Source organism: Nematolebias whitei, chromosome 19 (genome assembly GCF_014905685.2).
Source record: "Nematolebias whitei isolate Nwh7 chromosome 19, NemWhi1, whole genome shotgun sequence".
NCBI lineage: Eukaryota > Metazoa > Chordata > Actinopteri > Cyprinodontiformes > Rivulidae > Nematolebias > Nematolebias whitei.
In genome coordinates, this window is record NC_056516.1 from 30,063,456 (window position 1) to 30,088,106 (window position 24,651).

General features: G+C 38.8%; 2 protein-coding genes across 2 annotated transcripts; both read right to left on the reverse strand.

Annotated features, from left to right (window-relative positions):
- Positions 1-2,915: 2,915 nt before the first annotated feature.
- LOC119425783 (heterogeneous nuclear ribonucleoprotein R) lies at positions 2,916-6,856 on the reverse strand. Its single transcript, XM_037693330.1, has 11 exons — positions 6,684-6,856; positions 5,985-6,145; positions 5,774-5,892; positions 5,577-5,684; positions 5,369-5,482; positions 5,034-5,210; positions 4,650-4,785; positions 4,328-4,533; positions 4,103-4,252; positions 3,900-4,021; positions 2,916-3,813 (listed from the first exon to the last, which is right to left on the reverse strand). The coding sequence occupies exons 2-11, from the start codon at positions 6,139-6,141 to the stop codon at positions 3,207-3,209; spliced, it is 1,896 nt and encodes a 631-aa protein (XP_037549258.1). The 5' UTR covers positions 6,142-6,145; positions 6,684-6,856; the 3' UTR covers positions 2,916-3,206.
- Positions 6,857-7,545: 689 nt separating this feature from the next.
- Positions 7,546-9,648, reverse strand: LOC119426178 (ATPase inhibitor A, mitochondrial). Its single transcript, XM_037693751.1, has 3 exons — positions 9,416-9,648; positions 7,931-8,043; positions 7,546-7,858 (listed from the first exon to the last, which is right to left on the reverse strand). The coding sequence occupies exons 1-3, from the start codon at positions 9,485-9,487 to the stop codon at positions 7,717-7,719; spliced, it is 327 nt and encodes a 108-aa protein (XP_037549679.1). The 5' UTR covers positions 9,488-9,648; the 3' UTR covers positions 7,546-7,716.
- Positions 9,649-24,651: the final 15,003 nt, after the last annotated feature.

Genomic DNA, 24,651 nt, shown 5'->3' on the forward strand with positions numbered 1-24,651 from the left:
CAGATCAAGACATTTATTTCGGGTAATAAATGCTGTACAATCAAAAACGTTGATATTTTTCCTTTTCTTGGAACATTTCTCGAAGCAGGACGAAGGTGAAGTCATCTCAACGTGACGCTGGGGGCCGTGTGTGCTCCGTTTCTGCCCTAAGAGAAAATAAAGTATTCAAACTAGTGTTGTGAATCACTCATCTTTGTCTAAATGCCATATGCTAAAAATAACTATATTGAAAATATGTTAACGGTGTAGTCATTTCGTACCTTGGATCCACCACTTCTGGACTTCAGTCCATTCTGAAGAGTTCTGCAGAGGATCTGGTTTGCATCCCTTTGAGAAGTGAATGGAGCAGGAACTATAAACAAGCAAACAAAAAAAACAACTTGCTAACAAACGAGTAAATATTTCATCACGAACATTAACGCACATGATCAGAATAGATGCTACTGCTTTTAGCACATTGGTCAAATCTATGCAGAACTCACTTTATGGTAAATCTGACATCCAACATTATGGTTTTATTATTCAAGCGTCTTTCTGAGCATGAGTTAATATTAAAGCCTTACCACTCAGTCCCTTCCAATTCTGTGAACTCATTCACACGGATGTGGGCAGCTCCTTTACTGCCTGGTGACAAGAGGCAACATATAACAGTTCTGACATGAGCAGGACACTGAAGCAGGTCAAGAAGCTTTCTGCAGTTTCTTTTTGGTTCCTACATTCCCGTTTTACCTGTGAAATAATGCAAGAATCTTACTGCCATCTGGTGGTTTTAAAAAACAAAGACATCTGTGTTGAGGTGGGGCCATTGTTTGAAAATCAGCCAATGTATGAAAATTTTTCGTTCGGATTTCGCACTGAAATGTCCAAAAAACTGGAAATCATCCTTTGAAATTCTTATAGAACAAAACATTACGCCCAATCCAGCTCTTAAGGTGGCAGTAAATGCAGAGTAGATTAAAAATAGAAAACAATAGATTTGTTGCAGTGCTACCTCTAGTGGCGTACGAAGGGAAGCCCCCGGTTCTCCTCCAGCTCATCTGTGCAGACAGCGCACATGGTTTCCATCCAATTAGCAAAACTGTGCAGCGGGTGTTTGATTCAGATTTAGTTTGCTGCGACTGTCTGCCTTTTTCAATTTTATTCCAGTTTTTAAAAAGGTAGCCATTTGACTCCTACAAATGGGCGCGGCCCGTTTTGCTTTTTGGTGACGCAGCTTTTGTTTGGGGTGGAGTACACCATCGAATGGGTTTTAAATGACCCCAACTTTGTGGAAATTGTAGAATTCTTGTCAGTTCTGCAGAGCATGGAGGACGTAAATCACTCTCCTAGCACACAAAAATTGTTAACAGGAGTTTAAAAATGGGGAAAAGAAATAATAAAGTATGCTTTTCCAGAGATTACAGTTAACTACAGGAGGAGACAGTACTCTGTGCAAGGCTAGCTCACCCTTGAGTACCGTTCAGGTGAGTTCCTCACTCTAGTGGTGCCGCTGTCTTTGCTTCTCCACCTAGGCAGGTTGGAATAAGAGGATAGACACATGAAACAAAAAACAAAGTAATACCATCAGGTAAAGTTTAAAGACTGTTCTGTTAAGCCCTTCCTTGCTAAAGGTGTAATTTTAACCCTCTGGATGGAGATTCTTGAGGTCTTCAAAAGCAGAGAAAAGATGGTTGAAGCGATGTGCTGATTTTGGAAACAAAATTAAGTCAGCATAGAAACAAGAAACCGATTTCAAGTCAAACGTGTCCTTTCTGATTTTCAGATGACATCACCATTTTCCAAACTTGTTCTTGATTTTAAAATTTGCACGGAGTAAAACGTTCAATCCATCTCGGTCTAACTGCATCTAGAATAAAATTATGTGCCAAAACAAAGTGAGTTAGAAATCTATTCACATGCATTAGGAATTTGCAGCAACAGAATCTTAAATTTATGTAAATATTCAAGCTCTGACATAATCTTGCTCTGTAAATTGTGCTTATTCTCATCCTAATTAGCTAAGATTATTTACTGAAATTAGGCTGAGATTTACTCAAAACAGCTCCTCTGAGAAATGGGGAACAATCTTGGGGAATGGTAAGTGGTCACCTTTACAGAATACTTTTTATTATTGGAGGTAGTGATGAATGATTATTAGCAAAAATTCGGTGTGGTTGGAATCGTGGCAGTTTGAGCACACACTGAAGAATAATCCAGTTTGAGCACTGTATCATCCATCTTTGGTTCTCTTGTCCCATTTTCTGTGCAATTTCAGTCTTTTGCTGTTTTCCTTTGAAGGAAAAATTTGGCTTGGGGGGGAAAAAAGATGAGAATTGAAGTTATGAATCAAATCGAGTAGTGAAGGACAACACTGAATTTGAGTATTGGACAGTTGACTGATGCTCAGCTGAGTTTTATTGAAACTTAACAAACGTAAAAGTTTTAAATACAAATAACATCAGAGAACAAACTGCTATGGCTCTTAAGGTAAGCCAAACCAAATTCTACTGGGCAGGTTCAATGAAAACAAGGAAGTTATGGTATCAGTAAAACAGAAAACACAATTCGTCTACCTCTAGAAATGCTAGGCATACACTTTGAAACATTACAAAACCTTGATTTTATTCCTTCTTGTGGATTCTTTTCTCCACCATTGCAAAAGAAAAAAGAAGTATGAAGCTCTAACCATATGCATTTATTTACAAGCAAGTTCCTAAGCAACTACGAGAAACCACAAATTAAGGGAGTACATTAAAGGGAGGGGAAGATGGGGACACGGACAAAACTTTCTGCAAGGCTGTATGCACTATCTGATGTCCTCAAATTTTTGAAAATGAATGTCCAGTTTGTTTTTCTTTTTCTTTTAATAAATGTTCATTGTTGACTTTAAAATAACCAGGAACAAAAAGTAACAATAAAAGTGTTTTTGTATTTTCTTTTTTTTTTTTTAAACACACGTCCCAATGTAACTGTAGGAGGAAGAAATGATTCACCACAACAGTTACGGTCATTTCTTCAGCCAAAAGGATTTCCAGCCAATCATCTTGAGCCAATTCTGCAGTCTGTCCATTTTTTCTGAGATACATACAGATATTTTTTTTTCACAAGAGATGAAGAATAAGAAGAATAAAAAGTCAATCAAAAAATTGTGGCCAATCTCATTTTTTTTCTTTATATTGTTGTTTTCCTCTTTTTTTTGTTGTTGTTGCCAATACCTTTTGGTGCATCTACTTCCACTGTTGCCCATAAGAATCCTGTGAAAACTCCATGGTGTCATTACTGTAACCATAGTTACCGGAATAGTCGGCCCCCTGCTGCAGGGGCTGCTGGGCGATGGGCTGGGACCCCCAGTTCTGTTGGTTGTTGGTCTGGCGGCGCTTGGAGTCTGGCTGGTTAAACACGTCTGCCTTCCTCTTTCCGCCAACGTTCCCCCCGCGGTTGCCCCTGGCACCACGAGGACCACGGCCCCTCTGAGGCTGGAAAGGGGTTCCCCGGCCTCCTCGAGCACCTCGCGGACCACCAAGGGGTGGCCCTCTTTGGGCAAAGCCACCTCGGCCTCGTGATGGCGGAGCCCCGCGTGCTCTAAGTGGTGGAGGCCCACCCCTACTGGGGCGAGTGCCACGGCTCCTCATGCTATACACATCTTCATAGCCATAGTAAGGGTCCTCATAGCCACCACGGTAGTCATGATAGTCATAGCCATAATAATCATCATAGTAGTCCTCATAGCCATAGTAATCAGGGGGATAGGCATAGCCCCCCCTGCCACCACGACCCCTTCCTCGGCTTGGTGGTGGCATGCGAGGAGGTGGGTAATAGTAGTAGTCGTCATACCTGCAGAGTAAGAGTTGTATGCATTTGATGCTTTTCATGGAAATCAGTCAAGCAAATGACCAAATACATGGCTCTGTCTGACTCACCCGCCACCTCTGGTCGTCTGCCGAGCTGCTTGGCGCTCTTTCCTTTTCTTGTCTGGGGGCTTTGCCAAAACAATCTCTATTTCCTCTCCTCCTACCTCCTTTCCATTCATCTCATCCATAGCCTGACCATACAGTACAATTCATTACCTCCAGTACAGTAATTATTCACAAACAAAACACGAATTGACATTATAAAAACCCACCTTTACAGCAGAATCCCTATCTTCAAAATGGACAAAAGCATAGTCTTTCAACTTTTTCACTCGTTCCAGCTTTCCAAACTGAGAGAAGGTCTTCTCAAGAAGGTCTTCAGTCACAGTTGTAGCCAGCTTTCTTACAAAAAGCACCTTCACCTGTGACCAAAAAAAGGGCACTTTAATCACAAAGGACAGAGTTGGGTAGGCTAGGTTTACACAGGGATTACTAACTTTGGCCATGACTTCTGGGTCAGGTTCTGCAACAGGGTCAGCCCAATCCACCGTGACAGGGTTCCCCCAAACTTTAACCTTCCCACTCATTAGGCGGCGACGGGCCTGTGCTGCAGATTTGTGGTCCTCATACTCTAGGAAACAAAAACCACGGTTCTTCTTCTTGTCATCAGGCTGGTGATACAATATCACGTCTTGCAGACCCTCTGTAAGAGAAAACATCAACAGTGAACTAAAAACTAATGTCCGTTTATTAAAAACATTTTATTTTTTCAAAAAGGACTCCCTAAAGGAAATCCATCAATGTGCACTTTAAACAGACCTGTCACTTTGCCGAAGTCTTCCAGGATACTTTCTTTTGTCTTGTTCTTTGGAATTGACCCAACAAATAAGCGATTGTTTGCAACAGATATACAAACCCCCAAGTACTTGCCAGGGCGGATTTCATGGTTATCACACTAAAAACACAACAGAAATATATATATTTAAATGCAATATCCTAGTTAAGATTTTCACATAATGCATTATGAAATTAAAGAGTACATTTTTCAAGTTGAAGAAAGGTTTTAAATAATAAAAATTCCAATATTCTACATAAATTAGGCCAGACGATCATAAAAACACTCAATATGCAATATCATTGTATTGTTAAAAATTGTAACAGTGTTGCAACTTGCAATATGACTTATAAGATAAAACTACTCACAAGCTTCACAGCCTTTTGTGCATCGTCCTTATTGCAGTATGTGATAAAAGCATAACCTCTGTTTTGACCAGACAAGGGGTCCATCATTAATCTGAGGTCCCAGATAGGTCCAGCAGACTCAAAGAGAGGCACGAGCTCATCTTCATACAAATCCCTTGGGATTTTTCCAACGAACACCTGAATGAAGCAAGAGAAAAACTTGTTCTTAAGTTTGCCTGTCCAGTCTTCAGGCCAATGTTTGCAAATCTGCTTTAGAGCTGAAATGATATGACATTTTTAAATTTTATTTTAGGAATGACACCTAAATACGCAACACATGAACAAATAACTCCCACCTCTGTTCCAATTCCTGGTTGTAAGCCTGTGTATATCTTCTCAGGTGGTGGGCCTCCATATTTACGCTGCCCCGTAGTCACATCCAGAGTGTATCCTGTCCTATCCAACAAAGTCTAGCAAACACATACAAAGATAACTGCAGATGCTGTGCCTAATACGAATCCCCAATGCGCTTCAGTACTAAGTACCCAGAACATGATGGTTTACCTTGATTTTTGACTCATCTGGTCCCTTGGTGGATTCTTGCACCTTGTTTCCTTGTTTTTCTCTCTGTCTGTATGTCTTCATGACTCCACACAGGAATGCACTTTTATTCTGCAACGACAACAACAACAAAAAGATACATAATGCAAATTGTTCTTCAGTAAAAGTACATTTGGCGAAGTAAATATGCACGTGGATACCTGCACATGAGACAGGTCGCTCTCTTTGAATTGCTGCAGCACAGTAAGCGCTCCTTCTTCGTTGAACTCTCGCAGAGCATCAATAGCCCTCTCATCCAGGTCAACATAGGCCACCAAACCTACAATAAAGAGGCACATAATTGTACAATGAAACAACCACGAGACACAGTTCTTCATTTGGAGCAGACTTAAACAAGTTGTTCTCACTTACCTGTCTGGAAGATGTTATCTAGACTTTCAGCCACTTTCTGAGGCAGCCCTGCATCAATGAGCGCTTGGTAATTTTCAGTGTGTGTTGCTGTCACATCCATGGGTTCTTCTTCCTCCTTCGCTGGAGCAGAACTCCCATTCACCTCAGCAGCAGCCATTCTCCTGTAACAATCAAGAAAGAAAAATAAATCTTTACACAATGAAGATCTGTTGCAAGCAAGAAGTTTGGTGTGCAACAGATCGCTTTTAGGTGGTAGTTTTAGACAGTACTGTATTAAGCTTTTGTAGAGGGATTATCTATTGGTAGAACATTTGTTACAAATACGGTTTAACAACAAACAACGAGGTACTTGTATCCGTTTTGAGGGTAATTAAATTGTTAATTTTCTTTAAAACGAACCGATAGGCAGTCCCGCCCCCTTCACATCCAGCCCGCTAACTCGCCATATGAATGCGTTTCATTACTAACATTTATAATATCCAGAGGTTTAGACCAATTTAGTGGAATTTCATACCAATAAAAATATTATTTTAATTTTGTATACTGAGCATAAAAACGAGTTTCTCCACTCTGGAGAACGTTAGCGGTTAGCTTTGATGCTAACGGTCGAAGCTTACGTGTAGGCCTCGCCGTGCCGAAAACACGTTTCACATAAAAAAAACGCACAAAAGATCCAAACGAATAGTTAGCGAGACTCACCTTTAAGATTCGGGGAACCAACCGAAACGTGCTTTTGTGCGTGCAATTGTTAATTTGTTGTATGTACGAAAAAGCCTACGAAGAAGAAATGTTTATACGGAGACCACGAGACAATCTTTTTTCCCAGACAAGCGGTCTTCTCGTCGGCTCGCCCAGAACGCAGCCGCCCCGGAAACATCGCGAGAACTGAACGAGATCTCGTGAAGGGCATTGAGGTTTCGATGAGCTAATGCTACCATGTTGTACACGTGATTTATTCGAGGACGTAAACATGATCCCAGGCCATAGAAACGCAATTCAAATCGATCACGACGCGTAAAGAAACAAAACGTGTGACTTGTGCGGTTGATTTATTCTCCAGCTAATCTTTGCAGCATTTTTTTTTTTTGCTTCCCAGTTTATTTTTTTCCACAATTAGTGCCACTTTTTAACGCAGTTTTGATTCTTTGTTCTTAATTTACAAATGCAAAAATAGCTTCAAAGTATTTTAAGTTAAATTTGTGTTTACTTGCCTCCATCTGGTTCAAAATGCACAGTTTACACTAAAATATCAGCTGTATCCATCAGTTTTAGATTGCTGGAGCTTGTCTTAGTTTTCTTTTTCCCCATTTTCTTAAATCTTTATTTTTTTGTTTGTTTGCTCATTTGAATACAAGCCGAATTCACACATTTCAGCTAAATTAATTAAAGCGAGGACTAAACCAATTTGATGTTCAAAGCAGCAAGTGAAAAGAAGTTTGTTCCCAGCTACAAAGTAATGCAGCTTAGATGAATGATTATTTTCATAGAGTTAAATAAACTTGTCTGTACAGATTCAGCTCAAGTTTTATTATTCAGAGAACACTGGATAAACACCAGCCAGTTTCATAATGCTAGAAGAAGAATCACTTTTATTGTTTCAGCATCATTTCCAAGTCGGTATCTCATGACTTTCAGGACCTGCTTCGACAAGCTTAAAAAAAAAGTGATAATTACGGCCGTGTTTACAAGCGGTTCCACTCGGGTACTAATAAATGACAGCAGGCTTCTCAGCTCAGTCATCGTGCGAGAGCTTTCTGATTATGCCTTTGTGGCGGTCAATCTCTTTCTGTAGGCGCTCAATCTCCTTTTTGTGGTGCTCGATCTCTTCTGAGTGATGCTTCTTCAGCGCCTCCAACTGTTCCCACTCCTTCTGCCTGCAATCGAACACAAACAGGGTCAAGAGGAACACGAGAGACAGGTTTGAGCTTTCATGCCCCACTTCTCACCTGAAGTACCGCTCCTCTTCTGCTGCTTCTCGCATTCCGAACGCACCTCCTGCTGACCTCACGTAGCCTCCTCCACCTCCACCTTTTCCTGCACCCTTTCCCAAATGCCCAAGCTGGAATGACAATTATTATTTTTTAAAACAAATCTGCAGTTTATTCGACCGCCGTTTATTCGTTTGTATTTTTGGGTGTAAATGGGACCCCGGGTACACAGTTTCATTCCGCCTCATGTACCACGTGATGTAAATGACCATAAAGTGAAGTTGAACTAATGCAGCAAGTTATAGTAAAACGTAAACTGAACTATGCTTTCGAAGCTCTTTAGATATAATAACTGCAGAGTTGCAGGTTTCAAACTTGTTTTTTTTTTTTTACCTCTACTAAATAAACCAAACTGTGGTGCACAATCAGAGCATCAAAACCTCTCATGTTGTTCTGGCAATTCACTCTTTTACTCCACTTTGTCCTCTGATTATCTGGATGGACACAACTCGTGTGGTTTGGACAACATGGGTTAAGGTCAAAGTTCAACCTTGTTGCCATATATACACTCTGTTCATAACGAATACATTGGTTTCTTGTCAACGACTGCACAGCCTGCAACAACAGAGTTTATAATCTAGCTGTTTTTGCTACTTCTTTTGCAATCTTATTTTAATTTGTAAAAAAAAAAAAAATGTGTAAGCCTCTTTTATGAGTGTCTATTGTTGTCTTCGTCATCGCTCTTTGTTGAAATCAGGTCTCTCTTGTAAATTAGTCCTCGAGGCTCAATGGGGTTAACCTGTTAAATAAAAGATTGAATGAAAAAATCTACATGGTTTAATGAACTGTCCCACAATTCATAGCGCGTATTTATTATAATAATTATGGTAATTTGCAAACATGAACTACCCCACATTTGTTTTTAAAGGTAGGTTAACGGTTTTACAGATTACAATGTTTTTAAAAGGGCTTGAAAATCTGGGAGTAAATTCAGCTGGCACTGGCATGTGCATTCCCACGTGCATGAATGAGGGCGTGCGAGTGTGTGAGTTGGGGGAGGGGCGGATACAATGCAGGTCAGAGAAGGAAGGTTGTACACAGAAAATAAAAACAAACAGGGTCTCTAAACATACAGCGCACCCAAAATTCAACAAACCTTGAATAAAACTAAACGAATATCATAATAACAGATTACTTCGATCCAACAGGATGCACTTTAGTTGGACTCGAAACGTGAAGATGGCATGTTTTTAATGTATAGTGTACTTTAAAAAGAGCATTTTATTTGTTTGTTTAAAAGCAGAATCATACGAAACATGCTCAATTGATTTCCAATCGACATATTTATAAACGTCTGCATAACTGAATAGTTTGTAAAAAAAAAAATTAGGATGCAAACTTTCGATGCGACAGCTTTTGTTGTTGTTTTTGTTTAACCATACGTCACGGACAAATTCAAGCTAACGCTAACTACAAAAAACGTCACCAAACTTGCCTGTTTACCTGATCAGATGACATTCTGATCTGAGAGACAATGCACCTCCTCAGGCTTCCTGCCAGAAAAACTCTCGCCATGTCCCGTCCGACGCCACCAAAAGTAAGCACACAGATGCAAAACTTGCAAAAATGTCCCTTGCAAAAATGTCTGTTGTGTTGTAGTCCAAGAACCGTGCGTCAAAAAGCGGAAATTTGAAGTAAACGCTTGAAATGGGGGCGTGGCGACAGCGCTGTGGCGCGCATGTGTGCTCGGTGCTGCCACCGCCTGGTGAGGAGAAGAACTGCACTTGTCGTGTCCTGCGCTTTGATGTGCTGTAGATTGATTCTAATTTTAATACATTTTTACTTACAAACGGTTGCTCTGTTATTGTAGTTTTATTTTTAAAATCACACTGAAGGTAAACAACACTACCAGCTTGATCAAGAAAGCACATCAGAGACTCTACTTCCTCAGGCAGCTGAGGCGAGCTGGACTGGGAAGCCCTCACCTCCATTTATAGGTAAAGCTAAAAGCTAAAGCTTTGCAAAGAGTGGTGAAGGCTGCACAGAAGTCTGGTGGAGTCAGCCTCCCCACCATCACAGACATCTACACCTCCAGATGCAGGAAGAGGGCTACCTGCATCACGAAGGACCTCACTCACCCAGCACACACATTTTTTGCCCCGCTCACCGCAGGCAGATTGTCTAGGAGAATTAAGTATAGAAACACTAGGCTTCTACCCTGAGGCTGTTAGACTCATGAATCCCTAGTCAGGATTATCACTGTGAAAATTACTGAAAAAAAAACTCACTGTGAAAAAAATCACTGTAGTACCACTTGGTTGTTGATATGTGCTGCTGATTATCCATGATGCTGATCTCATTCTGCTGATTTATTTCATGTTGCTGTGTTCATTCGTCCTCATCTGCTCATACAGACTCTTGTTTGTTCTGCTGTTGTTTGACACATTGTTTTGTACTATTAGTGCCTAGTGTATTCTTACTTTAGTGTATTCTTAGTTTAGCGCATTTCTTAGTTCATGTCTTGGATTGGATCTTATTACTGTTTTTCTTTACAAATTGTATTTTTGTTGGATGTAACTGGGACCTTGTGTACATAGTTTCGTTCCACCTCATGTACCACATGTGATGAGAATGACGATAAAGAACCATTGAATCCTTGAATTAAAACACAATTTTATATATATAAAAAAACAAACTATCAAAGGTCTTTTTATAATTTCAAATACTGAACATATCTTCTCTTTTTGCATACAGTGAGTTTTCATTGTTTTAATGTTTACTTATGATTATTTTAGCCATTTTCTGTAAATGGTGCCATCAATACAGCATTTAACCATTAAAAAGTGATTTTGAACTATTTCCCTTAGACACCTCTTTCTTCTTAAGTTCAAATCTATAATTCATATTCGCCAAAAGACCAAATGTTGCCATCATACTCATCCAGATTGTTTTAAACAGTCCTCATTGAATTTTTTTGACACATTAGATAGCCTATATTCTATATTGTAAACAACTTTCAGTTGCTTTTCAGACAAGCTGCGTGCTCAATGAAAGCCTCGGTTACAGTAACTTGGAAACTTTTGTCCTTTCATTAAAAATGGCAAACTGATGCACTCAAGCACATCTATTTTCATAATGATTGCACAAGCAGTGTGTAATTTTTATGGTCACATCGTTCTCTTTTCCCAACACATAATTGACTTTGACATGTTGCTTTTAGTTTCAATCGTCAAAAAATACATTCACAACTTATTTCACCTTTTCAAGCATGCACTGAGTCAGGAACAGTTGCTGGGTCGAAATGAGCAAGAAAATGTGCTGTTGCTATTGATGACAGCTTCAGCTCTGATGCAGTTATACTGACGTTTGAAGCAATACAAATTATTTACAGGTGCTCTGATCTCTCAAACGCTGCATGAGACGTGCTCAGCAGCACAAAGGGAGGTTTTGCCCGGTGAAGATCGGAGGTGGGTGTTCAGTACAGATGAGTCATATTGGAGCTCCATCGATGAAGAGCCCCCCTCCCCACCACCACCACCCAAAAGCCTGATAATGCACAGTACTGCATGAGCTCATCCCTGATGAGCCTGTGTTGTCGTCTGAATCCTGCACAGGTGAGGGTCAATGAGTGAGCGTTGGCGTGGGGCTTTTGTGATGACGTGCTGCGTTGTGTCGAGCTACTGAGTCCAGCGATGACCCTGATGATGGTGGAGGTGCTCGCTGCTTCACTGCTCTCTGCAGCATCATTGGTCTGCACCTACAGAGAAGAGACACACAACTTATAGTCTGAGATAGGACATGTGGGTTCTTGAGACAATACTCCAGCAATTTGTTTTTGTTTTAAGGATTAATTAAGAGGCTTATTTTAATAATGCTGAGTTAATTTCCTCACCAGGAACAGGAAGTAACATGAAGTAGTACTGGTGATGCAACAAATGGTGGCAGTGTGCTCTCACACAGATGGAGAGCATCTTCGGTCATCTGCAGTGGTGGGATGTAACTAAGTACAAATACTTTGTTACTGTACTTAAGTACATTTTTCATGTATCTGTACTTTACTTAAATAGAGTTAAACATGGGTACTTTATACTTTTACTCCACTACATTTTACATCAAGTATCTGTACTTTCTACTACACTACATTTCTATAACGCGTTGCAATACAAGTTACATTCATGTTGCGGCTTTTTGATTTGTTTGTTACTTTGAAAGTAACCAATGGCGAGAGGGGAGTTGGTCCATTGAATCACTGCAAAGTGGACAGGTAACGTTAGGCCCACCTTCAAGAAGAGCTGGGTCAATGACATATATTCTAGTATATATGTCACTGAGCTGCGTGCACCCACAGCACCACTAACACACCCAAAATGTATTCCACCGCAAGAGAGTCAGCCAGAAGACATGCTCCACCCATGGCCTTATTGAAAGACTGCTCAATACAGCAGGACAGATTCTCTCTCCCAAAAGAGCCAGACTGGACTCAAAAATCTTTGAAAACCAACTTCTTCTGAACTTGAACAAGAAATTCTTGCTGCGATATTAAAATGTGTCAGTTCATGGATGTTAAGAAAGGAGACAAGAGATGTCTCCAAATGGCTCGACACTCAGGTCCAAGTTTTCAAAATAGTGTCAGAAAGTTAAAATATTGTTCAATGTTGACCCATTACAAGGTCGACTAGACAGAATTTTAACTGGAGTTGAAATGATCAGTGGAAATGATCAGATATTCCTTTGTTAGTTGTGTCTAATGCTCCTTTTGTTCAGGCAGACAACTTTTATTTAAATGTGTTTACTGCAGTTAAAACGACACATTGTTTTTTCTCTGTGTTAAATAGAAACTTTCAAAGTTAAAATCATTCCTCTTTCTTATTTTGATTAATGGCATTTAACTCTGCAGGTCATCCCTGAAATTCTGACACAGAATCTGTGTCAGAGTAAACACAATAAAAACATGTATTATCTGCAGCATCGTTCATTAAAATGGCTCAACACTATTAATGTATTACATAAAATATACATATGGTGGGCACACTTAAAGATATGTAGACCATTGCATTATGTAATACATTCAGCAAGTACTTTTGTTTTTAATACTTTAAATATTTTAAAAGCAGGTATTTACTTAAGTAAAAATGTTAATGTGGTACTTCTACTTTTACTAGAGTACATTTTTGTCTGTTTATTTGTACTTTTCCTTAAGTACAGTGTTTGAGTACTTTCTGGTCATCTGCAACAACTTTAGGCCAAACTACTCCTGTGTTTTATCACAGCATTAAAATTCAACATGCATCTCTAACATATTTGCTGTTTTAACTAAAACACTTACAGATGTAATAAAGTAAGATTCTGAAAGAGTCCCAGAAGAAGAAACTTTACTGACACAGTTGCAGCTTTTGTCAGTGGTGGGGACTTTAAATTGATGTTGTCCTCTGCTGCATTGAAGCAAATCGAGAGCTGTTCTCTTCTCGTTTCAAATGGGGAGGGAACGTCTCCCAGTTTACAGAGAGGTAAGTGTAGCAGTGCAGCAACATTTACTGGGTAAAAGACTGCGATGGCTGCAGACGTAGTCAAATCTGCTGCAACCAAGAAATACAGCATGCTTCAAAACGAGACAAATACTACAAGAAACACAAACTTTATATGTACATGTATTATAGTAGCCCACTGCCAAAAAGAGTAGGGGATCAGATGTGCTCTTGCTCATGTCTATGTGTGAGTTTGTCTGTTAGCAAAATATCTCTTGAACCACATTTTAACAACATTTTCAGGATGCAGTCAATGGATATACATATGCAACCGATTAAAGTTTGGAGCCAACTCAACTGAAGGTGGCCATCACAGACAGCTGACCTTAGAATATACAAAAATGGCTTTAACTCAAACAATTTGACAAATACTGAGCTAAAATTTGTTGTGGTAGTAGCAGAGACTGATTCAATAAATATATTCAGAGCTCTAACAGATTGCACAAGATTTTTTTGTTAAGTATTTGGAGTTAACTTTGTCTGTCTGTTAGCAAAATATCTCATGTACCACTGAATGGAATTTAACACAACTTGCAGAAAGTAATCACTGGATGTTCAACTACAACTGATTCACATCTGGAGTTGCTCTGATTCAGTATGGCCACCACAGCTAATCACTGGCCAACACAAAATGTCTATAGATCAGTCAGTTTTGCAGATGTTGAGCTATGGTTTGAGGTGGTAGTAGCTGAGAGTCGTTCACAATATACATTTACATAAGTTGTGCATACTGTTATTTTCAACAGCGATAGTTTAAAGGTTTTAGCTTAAAACCTTGGAATGAAAGGTGGCGGGCGATATGCATTCCTTCAAGGAATTATAGATTTTTAATTTAAATATGCTTTTCTCTAAACATCCAAACCTTATTTTGAGGACTGCATTGTTTTTACAGCTGTTTTTCTTTTTTTTTTTTTTTTTTTTCTGGCTCAGTTTTTTTATGCTCATATATGGAGTTCCGGTCCACGAGAAGCACAGCAGCCAGAAAACGCTCACCTCCATGTGCTGCAACAGGAACCAGCGAGCAAAGACACAGTAAGGTCACACTGGTAACATGTGCTGCAACGCTGCTGCACGAAGAGCTTTGCTTCATCATCTCTCCTGCAAGGGCTTTCTTTTAAATAGCTTCTTTTATCCACTTACATATTTTTGTATTCTTCATATTTTATATACATGACTCCTTTAATAGCCTTCAGGCTTAAAAAAAAAATCATATTTTGATGTCATCTGTTAGTGTGCACATCAATAATTTCATAAAACAGCTCTCCAATTAGAAATATACCTGCAGGTATCTGAACACATACTGAAAAAGAAAATTGCAGCAGGAGTCCCTGGAATGCACTCATTTTTTTTCTACAAAATCCTTAAAACAAAAAAAGCCTGTTTGTGCATTTAATTTAAATTTATGAAGCCGTACTCAGCTCAGCATCATTTTTAGGCTTTGCAAATCTAAAAATAACCCTACAACTTTGCTCAGTTCCCTGTAATCATTGGATTTCATTATAGCTGTCCAACATTTTGTACATTTTTAAGTGGAATCAGCTGAAAGTTTGTTTATTTGTTTGACTTTAAGCTTTCTTATTGTTCTGATATTCTTTATGACCCATTTAAATTGTTATGGTTTGCCTTTGCTGATTGTGAAAGACCTGCATTTGAACAATTAAACTGAGTTTATACAAACTCACAAAACTTCTATTTCGTGTAAAAGATTTGTCATTTTGTAAAAATGTAAACCCTGCGTTGCATTTAGGCATCTTGCTCTTCTTTTTGTGCATTCGGCGTCTCCGTTTCTCTGGGTCTGCTGGAGCTGAGATACGTTGATGTTAACAGCCCTCACGGGCTGCCTGGATGCTGCTGCTGTTGCCATGGCAACCACTGGGCTTGATAAAGGGCTCCAGATTCTTTGTGCTCTCCACATACAAGGTCTTTTGTGGCAGTCACAGCAGCACATTTTACCTGCTGGACATGCGGGCGACTTGACAACGATTCCAACAGGACTTTAACAACGTGACTGAAGTGTGGAGGCCGGGCTACAAAAATCATGTTAGTTACTCAGAAACAGTGGGGAGACGGCAAAGTATAAACTCGTTTTGTTGCGCTAATCATATTTGCTTTAAAATACAAAGGGGTATGATTAAATAAAGCAGCTTGTTTTTATCTACAGCAATATTTGTATCATTTTTTAAAAGATTGTAGTGTTTTAACAGCAGCATGCTGAAAGTTAAAGATTAACAAGTCTTCCAAAATACAAACAAATATCAGAAAAAGGTATTTTTTGCTTTTTTAAAACAAACAAAGAAAATAGAACAAAAGAACACAGAACAAAATCCCCTCCCACACCGGACCAGTCACACATACTGGTATACAAATAGTTTATACTGGCATTGACAAGTTCTCAACAAATGACACAAAGAGCTGCCAGGTGTTCCAGAATCTTCCTGCAGAACCCTTCAGGGTGTATCTGATTTTTTCCAGATGGATATGGTACATGACCTCTCTGATCCAGTGCATGTAGGCTAGGGGGTGTGGGTCCTTCCAATTGCATAGAATGAGCTTCCTGGCCAGAATAGAGCCAAAGTCAATCACAGCCTTCTCGCTTTTGTTCAAGGACGTATCCACAGGGACCACCCCGAACAGTGACATGAGTGGTGATGGGTGTACAATTTTGCCACATATTCCAGAGAAGGTCAAAAATAGATTGTCTGAAGTTTGGGACAGGTCCAGAATATATGAAAGAGTGTAGCTGGAGTTTGTTTACAATGATTACATGCGGGGTCCAGGTTGGCTTTGATCTTGGACAGCTTGTCTTTGGACCAGTGCAGCCTGTGCACTACCTTGAATAGATAGATTGAGGATGAGTAAATGTTCTTAATGATTGAGTCTGATATGGATTCCTCCAAGTCCGCTTCCCATTTCAGTTTAAGAGAGTCCAAACTGGTCTCTTGGTATTTATCTGTGCAGTGTATAAATCTTGCTGAGGGCCCCCTTGGTATCAGACCTGCACATCAAAATCGTAGCCACAAAATGTTTAGAGGGGTACAAGGGAAAACAATCAGAGTTAAATCTCATAAAATGTCTCAGCTGTAGATATATGAAAAACAGTGACTTTATATGTATTATCCTGACTAGCATTTATACAGTTTTATTGCACTCAGGCAGAGATATCTTGGAGCCAGCAGCATCAGGAAGTTCTTCCTGTTTGCTGTCGCTCTTTGCTTTGAGCACACAAAGAAATGACCTGATGAAGATTCAGAGAGAGAGAGATTTTCATCCTGGAGATCTTTATTTTTAATTATTTTATTGTTATATTAAATAGGACTGAAAATAATTCAGTTTGATTTGCTCCAAGATAAAAACCAAACTGATCACATTATTGTTCTTTGAGTCAAGTTTTTTAAAATTTGAAGGTTCTTGAAAAGATAGATGTGGACCAGTGAGCGGTTCCTGGACAACTGGATGGATGATTCATTTCTGCTCCTCAAACAGACTGCAGCAAATAAATCTCAAACTGTAAGGTTTAGATATGTAACTGTAGTGAACTAGGCCTCCGATCAAAACCTGCCTCTGAAGACCTTCATGGGACAGGAACTGTTATTTCATTGATTTGAATCCAGAAATACAAATAAGCTCATCCAGAGCCTTTCTAATTGTATCCTGAACTAATCAATTGAAAGAACACTCTCTTTTTTATATTATCATTACTATTTTACAATATCTTGATAATCAAAAGTGTGTTTAGTTCATACCATTTGTAAATGTTGAAGTGAACCACTCATTTTAAATCAACTGTGAAACAGTATTAATGATTTTTTAAATCCTCATTCAAATTAGAAATCAAGTTAAATGTCTATTTTACAAAGTAATTATGCATTATTTGATCTTCTGTCTGAAATGAGAAGGAGTGATGTCGGTCAAAAGTCGGAGACAGTCAAGAGACAAGTTATTGGAACAAGCTGTCGTGTTTTTGGAGCTCTCAGACAGTGAACAAGAGAGCACCTGCAGTTTTCTCACTTCGCCCAAACATTTCTCTGTCTGTTCCTAAACAGTTCTGCTGTTTTCTTGACTTGTAGTGACCCTCTGACGTCACTAGAACCACACCCCTGTTGGTTCCTTCAACCAATCAGGACTTCCTAAAAGTGACCGGAAGCAGAACTCTTTAAAGGTCCCTCTTAATCAGAGCCGATCAGTCTAATCAAGTGTACAATGTTTTGATGTTAAATTTTGATTCTGTTAATAAATGACCACATTTATTTTGATGGGTCAAAGAAAATTAACGTCTCATGTCACTGATTAAACCATCTACGCACAGTACCCTGTCACATATCTGTCAAGTAGCTCGAAAAAGAGAGAACCCGTTATTAAAATATGACTGTAGTGGAGCTCTGAAGCTAACCAAGCTAATCGAGCCTTCTGTGCCAACTTGGATAAAACACGTCACACACTTTACATTAAGGTTTCAGAGGATTGTATCAGCTTCTGAAAATATAGAAAATAATACGCTTCCAGGAATAGAAATCTGGTGGGTTCAGCTGATATACGGCAACAAAACTATATGTTTCTTTTCTTTCTTCAAGGGTTTTACCTTATTTTCAACTTCCAGCTCTTACTATAGACTCTGTTCAGGTGATCCTATGATATAAAATGTCACTTTGGATTGCATGACTAATAATACCAACAATTGTCTTTAGTCTTCATCAGTGCAGTCAGCCCACGGGGTTAATATAGCATGAGAACAACGCATCAAATCCCAGGAAACCACTCTTGAGGAAGTGTTGGCATTTCGTTATGACGCACATGCACAGTCGTAACCCACCTCATTTGGCTACCTGCCACTCAGAGGTAAATTATAAGAGGGAGGTTTAGTTTCTATTGCACAACACTGTTTTATTCTTCTAATCAAGGGAAATGAGAAGGTGTGTGTGTAAAAGAAACTTACACAAAGTGCGGCTGTATAGTTTTTCAGGTCATTAGGAGACCATTCTCACCCACCTTTTTGTAATAAGCCTTCTGTGATTGCCTTAAACATGCAGAAAGTTCCTGCCTTCAGAAACCTTTGAAGAAGCGTCTTAATAGTTTTGTGATGAACCGAAGAGTAGCTTCCAGTGAACTGGAATTATTCAAACATTAGACATTTGTTGAGTTCAACAGCTTACAAATCTTTCCTCGTGTCCTTAAATTTTGCACCCAATAAGATAAAACTGAAAAGGTTCCGATCAATAGCTCTTCATGCTTTCAGATTTTTGAATTTTCATTTTGGCTGCTTTGTCACTTATTTGAACAGCACAATGTTCGCGAAGCCCTTTAACTCTCACTTATACAGGCAGGAAAAGGCGCCTAAACCGATAAACTGTGTTGTATCGACACATAACAGACAATTCATAAAAAGAATAAAAAAGCAGCATTAAATGGGATCTTTAGGCAGATTTTTTTTAAACCAACAGCATGACACAAAGATGGTTTGCCCACATTTTTAAAATACATTCATGAAAAATACAAAAATAACATAGTTTACACATACTTCTAGTACTACTATTAATAATATGCTAGCATCATGGAGATTCTAAAAGAGCTAGCAGCTGAAAACTAGTCCTGCATGTGATCATTTGGAGGATGATTTATCTCTTATAGGTCAGGGGTCTGCAACCTTTACAATCAGAGACATTTCTGCCACATCACTCACTAAATAAAACATGTCCAGAGCCACAAAATGTGCTACAACTCTAATCATCAACTGGTGGCTTGCTGGCCCAGTTTAACTTTGCTGAGGGATGTTTTCCCGTCCGTGGGGGTGGTGCCCCCTAATCTAAAAGTTTGAAATAAAGTTAACACAACTCATTAACTATTATCTAAATACTGTATTAAAAACAATTGTTTATTACATTATAAACATAAAAATCTCTATGTACCGGTATATATTTCTTAACCGGTGTTATTCTATGTTAGGACAAAAGAAAAGCTACATTAATTTAAAGAAAGGAAAACATTTTGTAGCTTATATCCCTTCTGATAAATTAGATGTGATCAAAATTAAAAACTGACCTATGTGAATGCTTTCTTCATTTGTGGAAAAATTAAATATCCAACTCTAAAATAATCAAGCATATAGTTAAAGTGAATACTGTTCAAACATTGGCTCAGTTTTTTGGATACTGAGCTGATGATTGTATATTATTAATAACAGACACATTAACTTACATTAACTACGACGATCAGCACGTCCAAATCTGAGGCCATGGCCTTCAGTCAGAAAAGAGTGGATTGCTCTCTTCGGGTCGAGGTTCTGCCTCAAGTGGAGGAGTTCAAGTATCTCTGGATTTTGTTTACGAATGAGAGAAAAGGGAACGTGAGATTGACAGATCTCTGTTGTTTTTGTCTTAAAAGCAGTTTTTTATATCCACCATAAAACACAATTGTGGCAGCAGAACGGTATTCAATTCAATTCAGTTCAATTCAAAAATACTTTATTAATCCCAAAGGGAAATTAAGTGTTGTCATAGCTCATCATCCTGGTTTCATTCAACAGTTGTTATAGATGCTGATAGCTGTGGGCAAGAATGAGCTCCTGCAGCGAATCCGAAGAATCTGGCCACAGATACTGATCCGTACACCCAGATCCAACTTGCTGTCAGATCCGGCGGGCCTCTCGGTCCTCCTGGGCAGCAGGACTACCCAAATCCTGGACAGAATTCCTCCCTGAGTGATTGTCACTCCCCCCAGCAGTCTGCTGAGTTCCTCGTCACCACAGACAGACAGCTGAAGGTGCCGGGGGATGATCCCAGTCCTCATGTTGTCACGAGCAGAATTTCCCACCACCTCTAGGATTTTGGCGGTCAGGTACTCCAGCACTGCCGCCAGGTTGACGGAAATTCCTCCACAGCGCCTCCTTTTCAAGTCATTTGATATTTGGAGCTGTAGCTGAGATATTATTTGAGCATTTGAGATGTTAATCAGTTGCTCCTGGTTGTTAAAAAACACTTTGTTGCCATGGTTTTGCATCATAACAACTGTCCACAAGTAAAAAGTTTTCAGTGAAAATCCTTCCAGCTGCACAGCATCTGATACCAGAGGATGTAATCATCTAAAAAAGCAACTTACATCCAGAAAAAAGAGGAATTAAAGTTTTCAAAAGCAATAACTCAGAATAAAAGTAACGGAGCTACTCCAACATGCAGCCACCTCGAGCGGCACAATTCTAGAAACTGTGTAGATTCCTGTGTAATGAACTTGTTTTTATGATTAATATTCTTGTAAAACTTGAATAATTATCTGCAACTGTTTTACAACGTCAACTAACTCTAACACATCTCTTTATGATGTTTAATTTCATCAAGCCTTGTTTCGAGGAGGCACTAAAATTTCTCTTCTTTTCCCATCTTGATCATTTGCATCCAATGTTTCCATGGCAACAGCCCTCAATTAAGAGGGTTTAATCTTGTCGTTATCCAGCAAGGTGCTAATTGAAACTGGATTTCACACTGAGTGGGGGTTGAAATGGGAATTATAGGTTGTGTCAAAGATTGATATTAGATGAGATTCAGGATATTATGGACCGTTTTAATTTTACATGAATACGTCACCATGCATAAAAAAAACAGAAATTGTAGATACATGCATTTAGTTATTGTGGCTTCAGATTAGATCTGGTGAATTAGATGAGAAAATATGTCTGTTTTGACCTATATTTATAGCCCGCCACTGAAAGGTGAAGTGGAGACTAATGCTTTTGCTTGTTTGTGTTTGTCTTTTTCAAAATATCTCATGAACCCGTGGACAAATTTTAATAAAACTTGCAGAAAACAATTAATGTATGCACACAAACATGAAAACTTTTAGAGTTAATTCAAATCAAGTTGGCTGCCACAGTTAATCTGACCTTCAAAACCACAACATGCTGTAACCCAGCAGATTTTAAGTTAACACATCTGGTGTGTTTGCAGTTGACAGAGTGATTCCCAACACAATGTAAGTGCTCATGGGTTTGTTGTCCCTCCACGGGAGTTTTGTGGTTCAGGGTGACACTGTTTGCTGGTTGGCCACAAAATCAACGAGCACGCTGTGACATTTAGGGTCTGCTACTGTCGCATTAGCTGCAATGAACATCTACTCTGTCAAACTGATTTTACTCAAGATAACTGAACGCAAGAGCTTTGTTTAAAATTTTGCCTGTAACTACAACTCTCTGTTAGTAAAATATCTCAGGAGCAACTGGAAGAGTTTTTAGTGAAACATTTAGGTAATTATTAATGGATGTTTAGCTATATCTGAATAACTTTTAGAGCCAGTCCATGTTAAAATGGCTGTAAAAACACTGAAAATGGCTCTAATTCAGTTGTTGTTTTACAAATTTCTGATTATGGCTGAGGGTCATCCACCAAATACACTCCAAGTGCTACTCATTAACGGTTAGACTGTCTGTTAGCAAAATATCCCATGAAGTGGAAGTTATAACATTTTAAATCATTAAAGAATGGATGTATGTCCACCTCATTTATGTTTGCAGTCAGTCCATTTCAAGATTGCTGCCACGACTAAATGACCTTGGTCAACCTAAAAATGATTATAACTCAGTCAGTTTAACAGATAATGAGCTAAAATCTGTTGTGGTAGTAGCTGAGAGCCAGTCACAACACACTTGCATGACTGCATGGAGTTGTGTTTTAAAGCTCATTACGATCCTTGAAGTTTAGACCCAAACGCAAGCAAGCAAGGACAGGAGGAGATAAATTAAAATGAATTCACTAAACAAAACAAAAGGCTGGTGAGGCAGCAAAAACGTGCACGAGCATGGGGCAAACAAGAACAAGGCAGACTGAGGAGGACTGGGACGTCTGTAGATTTACAGATCAATGAGTGGACATTATTGTGGTGAACAGAAGAGGTTGAAATAAGGCAGCGGTAGAGCGAGAGATGAGAGCACCTGGGATGATTAGTGATTGGCAAGTGGTGTGAGTGATGAGTGTCTGGAGAGACAGACTGAAGAGTGGGTGAAGAATGACACATGACACGAGGAGCAGGAAAGGAAATGAAGACAATAGAAACACAAAGAAAAACAGGCAAAAGGACAGATTATGTCAAAGTGTGACCAAAATGGCAACAAGTCTGTTGTTTTTCTTCATAAGATGATCTTAATCTAAAACTCTGGCATGAAAGGCAGAGTTTTAAGAAACGCTAGAGCCTTTATTTTAATTAGTAGCCACCTTTACTTTATCAGGGCGATGTTTTTACCCACTACAAATCAGAATGCAAATCTGTTCAGTTTTTAGCCAGCCTGTTCTTTCCCTCACTGATTGCAACTTTCAACAGCTCATGACATGAAAGAAATAGAAATGAGGGTCCACAGCACAGAGAAGCTAAAAAAAAAATCTCTCCAGCATTAGTTCCCTGAATCATCAACAGTGACAGGCTGCACAGATGTTCACAGCGATGGGTTGTGGTGAAAGAATAAATTAGCACAGAATGTTCAAATAAGCGTATATATGTGATGTAGCAGCAAACACTGAGTGAACATGAGGTAAAGCACCATTTGCACTGCGGCTGGCCTGCACTCCAGGTGACCTCAGAGAATGAGCAGCGCTGCACAAATGGATCATGTTAATCTCTTCTTGCTTGCGCCTTGCAGCTAAATTATGGTGCACCGGTCGAATTAAAACAAAGAACAAAAACTGATTAGGGAGAGAACAGAGAGCAGGGAGGCAACATTGGAGATGAAGAATAGGCTAAATCTCAGGTGCTAAACCTTTCCTATTTTTAAATATGATTCTGCCAAAATGTATTTTCTCATTATTCAACTTCACAAGTCTTTTTTTTCCTCTTCTTGGTAATGATTTGCCTCTATTTAAAAGATGGAAATAGAACTCTTTTATCAACTTAGAAGATTAGTTTTCTGTGAACCTGCAAATCACGTCTATATTTGGCGAGGGAGCAGCCGAGTCTTAAAATAATGTCTTGTTTGACACTTATCTTATTTTTAGATACTTTTTAATATGTTTTAGGAATCAAAGTCAAGCGCAAACTTGACTCTCAAACAGAAGTCGTTCTGTTGAGCGATTATCAAAAAGGTTGTGAAACAACATTTGGACATTGATTGTGGGGTTCCTCAGGGGTCAGTCCTGGGTCCCAAACTGTTTATAACCTATGATCTATGCATTGTACCTGAGATAATGAAAAGCACACTATTTGCCGATGATAAAATCATTTTTGTGTGTTGGAGATGACATGGAGCAACTGTTAAAGGATGTAACTGATGAATTGAACAAACTTTAAAAAATGTGTTTTGATGTCCTTGAACCTAAACAAAACAAAAATAATGTTATTTGGGAACTGTCAATCACATACAAAAATTCAAAAACAAATAGATGGGGTGAATATTGTAAGGGTTCATGAAAACAAATTTGTAGGTGTCATTATTGATGATAAACTCAACTGGAAACCACACATCAGATATGTGCACATTTATAAGTTAAGGGAGGAATCACAGTTTAAAATATGCAAATTCAGAACTACTAGAAAAAAAAAATCTTTTATGTATCAGGAAGTGGAGTCAAACTGCAGTGTGGAATAATTTGAAAACTGAACTTAGACAATGTCCAAACATAAAACTGTTCAAATTATCATATGATTATTGCTGGCTATAATATATAATATTATTATTCTGTTATTGTTGTTGTTGTTGTTATTGATGTTAGTTTTTTTTGTTGTTGGTGAAATTAAATAAATTATAATTGTTTATCTACTGTAGTTAGCTTAGATACTATATTGATGACTTAAATAAGGTTTAGTTGTTATATGTATGGATTATACATGTAATAAATGTAAGATTATATAAGTGGCTAAGGAGTGGGAATTTTGTTACATTTATACTTCTACCCATTCCCTTGAATATGTAAAACAAGAAGTTTTGACATTATGCTTCATGCTGTATTTTTTTAACATATTCAAAAATTAAACTAAACACGCCGTCAAAAAATGATCACAAACGTTCACGTTAAGTAATATAGATTTGTTTTATTAGAAAGAAGTCATATTCATTTTTGTGCTGTGAAAACTGTACATTTACACGGGTAAAACAGGACATAGAAAACAATGTCTCGACGTGAAAATACTATCAGGTGTTCAATACAAGTAACGAGTCAGGTTTTCAGGGTTCAGAGTACAGAGGAAGTTGTAACGGATGAGGGAATTGGCTGGTAGAGTGTTGAGTCATGGCAACACACTGCT